This window comes from Xenopus laevis, chromosome 2L, assembly GCF_017654675.1.
Source record: "Xenopus laevis strain J_2021 chromosome 2L, Xenopus_laevis_v10.1, whole genome shotgun sequence".
In the NCBI taxonomy this organism is placed as follows: domain Eukaryota; kingdom Metazoa; phylum Chordata; class Amphibia; order Anura; family Pipidae; genus Xenopus; species Xenopus laevis.
The window spans coordinates 117104380-117113309 of record NC_054373.1 but is presented as its reverse complement, the minus strand read 5'-3'; the positions used below and the strand labels follow the sequence as shown (position 1 = coordinate 117113309).

Genomic DNA, 8930 nt, shown 5'->3' with positions numbered 1-8930 from the left:
ATGATTTTCTTTGTAGTTATGTATTTGTAGTTTTATAAAAAATGCATAACTAATCTATTTAATTACATTTTATTACTTTTTACACTTTATTGTAATTACATATATATATGATATAACCACAAACCGTTATGGTATATCTATAATTGGCATCCAGAACACATTCTACAAGGATCCATGCCCACCGTGACATTAAGGCGCGCTCGTTTTACGTCATACTCCTACACGTGCGATCGGCCATCTTTGTACACCCTCTGTGACTTTTAAGTATTACCAAAATACACCCTCTTGTATTTGTGTAATACTTATTCTCTCTGCGTTCACACTACTGTTGCTGAAAGTGTTTCAAATTTCCGCCGATATTGCAATCGGCCTCCACCTCCCAACCCTTACCTCAGCGTGCGTCCCTTACGTGATTTCTCATTGGCTGCGAGGAAAAGGAGCACAATCTAGTTCATGGAGATCGGCGCATGCGTGTATGCAATTGTTGCAGCCTCTGTGCACCATATGCAGCAAGCTTGAAGAGCCAGGATTGAGTGTTTGCAGGTTAATACAAAACAGCGAACATGGGGAAGAAACAGAAGACCAAGAGCGATGAGAGGTACCTAACTGCTACTCAGTTAATGTCCCCAGCTAAACATGGAATCATAGGACTTGCTAAAGGACAGAGGCCTTGAGACACACTGTTATACTTACTCTATGTACTTGTGAAGTATCTGATAGGAATGTCACAGCTGGATGGCTTCACATGTTGTTCAACTACATCCCTTAATGCAAAGCTGCTTTAGGTTCTTTTCCTAGGGGGGCATCTTAATCCACCAACCCTGACATGTGCACAAGGATTGCAAGTATGTGTGTCGATTTGTCAAATGGCAGAGGGTGAGGAGTTTTGGTATACGTCTAAATTCTCATTCACTAGAATAGAACATGGTATGTTGCATACAGATGTAGGCATCAGGGCAAAACAAACAGGTATCCTATGATGACGGGCAAATTCACAATCACTGAGCACCGGAGACACTGCTCCATCAATCTAAACGTCATTTCATTGTAAAAAGTTATTGTAAAAGTTAAAAACATCCATTGCACAGTGATTTCATAAACGCAGCATATGATCGCAGGCGTCCGTGGCATTTCTAATAATGAGAGCCTGTTGTAAATGTGCAGAGAGTCCTTAAATGCATGTTCTGTAGTCCTATGGTGCTTTAGCAACTTTGTGCTTCTACGCTTGTGCAACTAGAAATAATTACGTGTAAAAGATTGTTCTTTGAATACTCCATTTTGTATGACTGTGTAAAAGAAGAACGCATTGAAGGACTCCAGATGATTTGTAAAATGAACACGTAGAAAGACTGATATATTTGATGGAGACATCTCTTGTTTTCATAATGAAATGGTGCCCACTTAGATAAACATTACCATGAATTGGTGTATTTCTTGGCAGATAGTGATGGATGTAGTTTCCACAGCTGAAGATTAAATTGAGTAACTTTCGCTCAGTTTTTATAAATGAGCCCCAACCTGAGCTAGGTGTAATTAGAATGACCCTATCATTCAAGTGAACAAAGAAGGTATTGTTTTAAGTGATATGGTGTCCTGTAGAGAAAGTTCCTTTAAAGGATAAGTAAACCTTTAAAACACAAAAAAAAAAGTGAATGTAAAAGTGACTAGAGTGCTATTCTAAGAACTTTTGCCATTTACATACATTGTTTATTTTGTTTTTATTCCAAGATATTGTGGGATAATCGTGCTGTTATATGAATGAATTTTGTTACAACAGTGCCACCTGCTGGTCAGGTTCCCACCAGTCTGACCACCAAGTAATCAAGGAATTTGTCAGGAGAAAGAAAGAGGCTGCTCTGATGTTCTTCTGCTTAGGAAAACAGTTTGAAACTTTCTCAAATCTTTCCTGTGCAGAAGAACATCAGAGCAGCCTCTTTTTTTCTCCTGACAGCTTCCTTGACTACTTGGTGCTCAGACTGGTCAGAAACTGACCAGCAGGTGGCACTGTTGTGACAAAATTAATAAATTTTAATAGCACATGTATACCTTAATATCTTGGAATAAAAAGAAAATAAATAATGCATTTAAATTGCAAAAGTTTTCAGAATAGCACTCTCGTCAATTTTATATTCACTTGGTTAAAAGGTTTACTTATCCTTTAATCTCATTCTTATTTTAAAAGGTTGCTGATGTCCGGTACTTAACTGGTTCCGCTGTATACTGTTGTGTGTGCAATATGGTAGCTGTGGATGCAAGGTATTAGATGCGCATGTGCTCCGGTATAATGTAACCCAAGTGAGTTAAGGGGGTTGTCATCATACTCATTAGGTTCAAGCGCCACCTTAAAGGTCCAGTCTTTAACCTCTCTCTTGTGCATTTATCTGTAAGTGACTCATATATCAGTGTCCATGGGCTCTATGAAGTTCACATGTAATGTATATGCCGTGCATCATTTATATGTTGACTGTATTTGCTACTGACATGGTTCTAATGCATCACTGCTGTCAGCAGCAGCAAATACACTGATGTGAAGCACTGAGAGACTGCACCTATTCTAACTGTTTCCACATAGGTCAGCAAGTTGAATTGAACTGCTGCATAGCGAGTGAATAAAATGTTTGCTTGAAGAATCCGGCTAAAACCATTTAGCTTAACTAGGTACAAAAAATAATTAAACTTATTTATGGAAAATAATTATTAAGCATGCACAACAGCTCGGCTATACAGTATATTTGCAGATATGACAGTCCCCTTTTGACAAAGCCACAGAGGATTTTTTTATACACGGTTTTTACCGCTGAAATAACAACAATAACATATATAAAGAATAATGCAGTTCAGCATGCAACTGCACTCAGACTTTTTATATTTTGTTCTTACATTTTTAGTGAAATCCACATATTTTTTTATAAATTGCCGAAAAATCCCATCCTGACATTAACAATATTTTGTAAAAAGAAACAAAAGTGGTGCAACTTTCAAGCTATAGTAATCTGAGCAGAAAAAATAAAAAGTTTGTAGCAGGAAAAGTAAAAAGCTGTGTATGCTGCCTGCCTTTGTATCTGTGTGGCTGTGTTTGTTTGATTTGAAAAATGAAGTGCTGATGGGTGTAAGAGAGATCCTATGTTAATCTTCTCTTTTTACACTCTTTTGCTGAGTACGTTTCTTGGATCACAAGTTTTAGCCGTGTGTGTGTGTGTGTGTGGGTGGGTGGGTGTGGGTGGGTGTGGGTGTGTCACACACAACCATAATGGATTAGATATTATATGAAATATATAAAAAGAAAAAAATCCAAAATGGACCAGCACACCAAGTTTCTTGAATTTGTGAACTTTTATTCATTCATCATCCTCATCCAACGTTTCAGTCAACATTAATAAAGGCCCCAATGTGGGCCAAAATATTGGATGCACAAGTGATGATTGAATCAAAGTTCACAAATTCAAGAAACTTGGTGTGCTGGTCCATTTTGGATTTTTTTTATATATTTCATATAATATCTAATCCATTAGGGTTGTTGGGATTAGGATTCTCTAATATGATAGCCATGTAGTTTGTAGGGCTTCATATATTAGACAGGGACAAATTTAAGTTTACTGTGTGACCTAAGAAAAGTTATTGGATTCGTATCATTAGGCAGGAACATTTTATTTTTACAGCCCCAGTTCTTTTGAGAGGCCTGTATATTTGAAATGTAGCCTCCACCCACTGTAAGTTGTCTGAGGGCGATGTTAGGTTGTCCTCCATGTAATTAAACCTGGTTGTTTGTGAGTTGTTCTCCAGGGCTATCATTTAAGTACCTCCACAATACACAAGGAAAATAGGTGGTCAAGGACATGGCCAACCTCTCTGCCATGATGAAGAGACATGTATTTGGATATACATAACATTTGGCCTGCTCAAGAAATCTACCTTAAACTATCGAACCAAACCCTAATTTACATATTCAAATCACAGAGGGGAGGAAAAATTTTTTTGCTTCCTAGTTTTATAATGAAAAGTCACATGATTTTAAGGATTCGGTTTGGCCAGGCACAAAGATTGGGCCGAATACTGGCTGAATACAAAACCGAATCCTGGATTCGATGCATCCTTAATGAATATATTATCGCACTGACCCCCTAAGGAGGGGCCTTATTTATTTGTATGTGCAATAGCATTGTATGATAAATACTGGTAAAAGCAGCTCTTTTAGCATTTATTCATATTTTCAAATGAAGGGGACAGGTTTCTTAACTTTTTTGTCCTTTTTTTATTACTTTATCCAGTCACTCCATCTTTAATATGCTTTAAATTAAGCTAGGTATATCAGAAATTTGACGTGGTTAATTCTTGTTAGTAAAGGAATTTTAATATTGGCCTTTAATTCTTGTAGCAACCAAGCAAGCGGTTATTTTTCAGTATTGCATCAGCCACAGAAATCCCTTACTTGTAGCATGCATTACATCAGTTTATTCTGCAGCATGTACAAACCTTTTTTTTTCTGAAAGTAAAATGTATTATGGGCAGATAGAAAACACACCCCACTCAGACCTGTTTCTGTATGTTCAGAGTAGATAAATGGAGTTTAAAAGTTTGACTGATCCAGGTCTCAGGGGATTTTGGGAGTTTCCCATTGCTGACTCAACAGCTTGCAACTCTCAGGCAAACCTTATAAAAAGATAACATTTGGCAGTGCTCTCTTGTTACTGCTTGACATGAAGACGGTAGCATCACTTTACCGTGCTAATTTACAGATTCTTCTTGTTAAATGGTCCTGTAGATGGACTAAGGTAAGTGTCCTTAAAGTTGATTTAGTCTCTAATCTTTGAAACCTATTTATCTTTACAGAAACATGCAATGTGTTCTTTTTTGGCTACTTATACAGCAGTATCCAGAGAGACTGAATGCTTTCTTCTACATTTCATCTACATTGGGACTTTTCAGTGCCAAAGAGATTTTATATTGTATAGTGTTAAAATCAAATGCTCAGACATTTAAAATGTATAGGGTGTTATAAAGTATTTCACTCTCAAAGATGTCATAGAGCAACTCTTTTGAAATAAAAAAAGTTGTGTAAAGGTGATACCTTTAATTTACGAGGGGATCTGCAAGAGACAATCAGATAAGGTACAAGATGATGTGGGTCAAAGAGGCTGAGTATAAATAAGGGCTGAATTATTGGAGTGTAGAATCAAAGGATTTCCATATGATCTCTTAGTCCATATCCGCACATGTTGATATTTCTGACCTGGTGAAGTCCTTTCTTAGTCCACATAATTAGCCATAAATCCAAGGTCCAGGTTTAGTCCATTTTTCAGGAATTTAAAGTTTCCATTAATTTGTATTCCCACACTTTTCTTTCATTATATATTTAAAAATTGCCCTTAAGAACCAAAATTCTTAAATCCTTTATGGAGTGATGAGGGGTATTGAATTGATTTCCTGTTGGTGTGTCCAGTTTTTTATTGGTTATAGTGATATACTCTCAAACGAGTTCTGTGTTTTCTTTTGGATAATCTTGCAAGTGTAATTTTTCTTGTATATATGTAGCAGAAAAGGTTATGGCACATCCCTGTCCAATGGAGCTTATATTGTAAATTGTCTTTAAATAGTTTAAATGGATTGGGAATTACCCATTCAGTTTAAGGTAAATAGCTTCTCTGCATATTTATTTTTAAACGCATAAGTCTTGTTTGCCTACTATCAGGTATTCTTAATGCCAGGGTTGGCTAGCGATGATCTATCTTCGTAAAATGTTCTCATATTTACATTTATGAAATAAAGCTACTACCCATTTATGAAATGGGTATGGTTTTGCTTTTAAGGTGTACTTTCCTTTCCGATTCATAATGTTCTTTCCAAGCCCCACCATATTTTTTTTTTTTTTTTTTGGAGAATTGGAGGTAGGAGTAACCCAGGGGTGCCCAAACTTTTTGCAACGAGGGCCAGATTTGGTGAGGTGAAAGTGTGTTGGGGCCGACCATGCAGCCTGACAGTGAATGGTCCATTGAACCATTAACATTAAATTACAGGAATTGAGTAATCGTAGCAGTAATATTTGGGCACATTAGGGAAAGGATCTGCCACTTGGTCTATACTGCTGCCTTTGTGCTGAAGGTGTTAGTAATAGACACGTACTGGAACGTAGTGACGACATACTTCTTTAGTTTACTGTACTGGCACGTCAGTATGTCTATTGACACCTTCAGCCCAAAAGAAGTATGCAAGTGTGACACGTCTCTACATGCCAGTACGTGTCTATTGCTAACACCTTCAGCACATGGGCAGCAGTATAGACCAAGTGGCAGATCATTTCACTAATGTGCCTTAAAGGGATTCTGTCATTGGAAAACATTGTTTTTTCTTTTTACAAAACACATCAGTTAATAGTGCTACTCCAGCAGAATTCTGCACTTAAATCCATTTCTCAAAAGAGCAAACAGATATTTTTTATTCAATTTTGAAATCTGACATGGGGCTGCTGGGGGGGGGGAGGGAGGGTGATATCACTCCAACTTGCAGTACAGCAGTAAAGAGTGATTGAAGTTTATCAGAGCACAAGTCACATGACCAAGTCACATGACTTGGGGCAGCTGGGAAATTGACAATATGTGTAGCTCCATTTCAGATTTCAAAATTGAATATAAAAAAATCTGTTTGCTCTTTTGAGAAATGGATTTCAGTGCAGAATTCTGCTGGAGCAGCACTATTAACTGATTCATTTTGAAAAAACATTTTTTCCCATGACAGTATCCCTTTAATATTACTGCTATGGGATTCCTGATCTCACTGTACTGGGGGGGCTCATTATTATTAATTTCATGATGGAGGCTGACGGCTGGTGTAAATTTGAAAAAGGGCCTTATTTGGCCCCCGGGCCACACTTTGGACATGCCTGGAGTAACCAAACACTCAAATAATTTGTTTATGTTGGCAGGATCTTTATAGTTTGGCTTTTTGTATGTTATTCATGTCAAATAAAACTGTTTACATCTCCAGTCATAACACTTTGTAAGCTTGTATGACCAGAATTTGTTTGATATTTTGGAATATTGTATCTCCAAAATCAGCTGTGGAAGATGCTATACAGTAATAGGGTCCCTATTGTTCTTCATTAATATGCCAGCTATGGGCATAAACATTCTTCTGGCTGATAGTATAGAATAGTTTTTGTAGTACTTACTCGGTCCCCCAGTAGACCAAAGAGAATATTATATACAGTGTACTGGTAATTTCAAAACTCCCTAGTGACCTAATTGTTTACCATTTCCTATTTTTAGTTCCAAGGATGATGTTGATCTTGATGCCTTAGCTGCAGAGATTGAGGGAACTGGAGCTGCTAAAGACCAGAAGGCCAAAGGAAAAAAGAAGAAAGGAAAGAAGCAAGATTTTGAGTAAATACATTTTGTATATGTAAATCTGTCTGTCTGTGTGTAAAACTTCCGAAATCAGAATCTTTCTTTCTGTAGCAGTTGCCTGCTGAGGAAGAGATCTAAAGGACTGCTAACTTCTTCTATGGTTTTTACCCCAGACTCCAAAACATGAAATCTGATAAACTGTTTATGATAGCTATTATTACTATTTATATTAAAACTATTCAACATTTTAGTCACTGTGTTATTTACAAATTTCTTAAAATTTCATTTCTTGCATTGTGCAAAAATAGGCTTTGTGTGGAGTTCCCCAGTAAATTCATGAAATGTTCTCTTGTAATGATTTAAAATTTTGATATTTGCTTGCAGTGAAGAGGATATATTGAAGGAACTGGAGGAGCTGTCCTTGGAAACACAAGGAGGTAAAGGAGAGAGAGAACTTATTTCAAAGGTATGTTTGGTTCAACAGCATGCAAAAGAAAGTCCTTAGGCAGGAGATCATGGACATGTGGCAAGTCATCAGGGGGTGAAGCATTTAGTATTTTACTATATGGGTCACACGTTGGACATTTCTGACTTAGGTGCTAGGACGCTTACTTTTCCCACAATATATTCCTGAGAACAAAAATTTTTTAGACAGGTATGTCTTCAGTGTATAATCTAATGTATGTCTGTTTGCAAAAATATATATTTTTTTACATTTAAAAAATATATAGTTTATATTAAGCTGTTTATATTAAGCTGTTTATACTTAACTGTTAATTTATGTACATCTTTTTTGTTTGTTTTTTTTCTTGCATGGCAGAAAGACGAAACAGATAATATAGAAGCTGTACTCACTAAACAAGACAAGAAAAAGAAAGGACAAAAAGGCAAGAAAACAAACTTGGATGAAGATGAGGACAATAGTGAAAATGAAATGGAGACCAAAAATGAAAAACCCAAGAAAGGAGATAAACCAAAACCCACTGACTTGTCTGAAAGTGATGATGATAATGATAACTTTAATCAAAATTCTAAGAAGGCAAAGGGAAAAAACCAGTCCGCTAATAAAAAACCTCAGGTTGTTTCGGAAGCTAAAGATCACAAAGAAGAACACTCTGGAGACAGTGGTGAGGAGTCAGATGAGTTCAGCCAAGGGAATAAAGGACAGAAGAAAAATCAAAAAGCAAAGCCTGCACCAAAAGTGGAAAGTGGAGATGAAGATGGGGAATTCAAGATCAAGACTGCTGCTCAAAAGAAGGCTGAGAAGAAGGAACGAGAAAGAAAGAAACGAGAGGAAGAAAAGGCTAAAGTAAAAAAGCAGAAAGAAAATAATGAATCTGAAGGGGGGAAAAAGGAGGAAGCAGAGACCATTAAAAAGACAGAAAACACAGTTGCTCCAAAAAAGGAAGGCAAGGTCGCAAATGAGCCTGAAATCACTGCTGCAGCTGCAGAACTAGAAGGTGTGTATATACATGTGTTTGCCAGGATTTCTCAAATTGTGTATTGCTTACCAAGGTGGTGTCATGGGCAAGAACATCTTGAGGGTTCAGTTTTCAAGGTAGATTGCTGAACCCTTTTTATCCCAGATAG

General features: G+C 37.0%; 1 protein-coding gene across 3 annotated transcripts in view; it reads left to right on the top strand.

Moving 5' to 3' along the window:
- Nucleotides 1-297: 297 nt before the first annotated feature.
- eif5b.L (eukaryotic translation initiation factor 5B L homeolog) overlaps nt 298-8930 on the top strand; it is a 50715-nt gene continuing 42082 nt past the window's right edge. For 2 of the 3 annotated variants that reach the window (XM_041582375.1, XM_018247099.2), the window contains exons 1-4: nt 298-598; nt 7263-7376; nt 7725-7806; nt 8161-8800. In XM_041582375.1, coding sequence (XP_041438309.1) covers nt 564-598; nt 7263-7376; nt 7725-7806; nt 8161-8800 — 871 coding nt within the window. In that variant the 5' untranslated portion in view covers nt 298-563. The remainder of the gene's footprint in view (nt 599-7262; nt 7377-7724; nt 7807-8160; nt 8801-8930) is intronic. The other variant, XM_018247098.2, reaches the window with a different exon arrangement.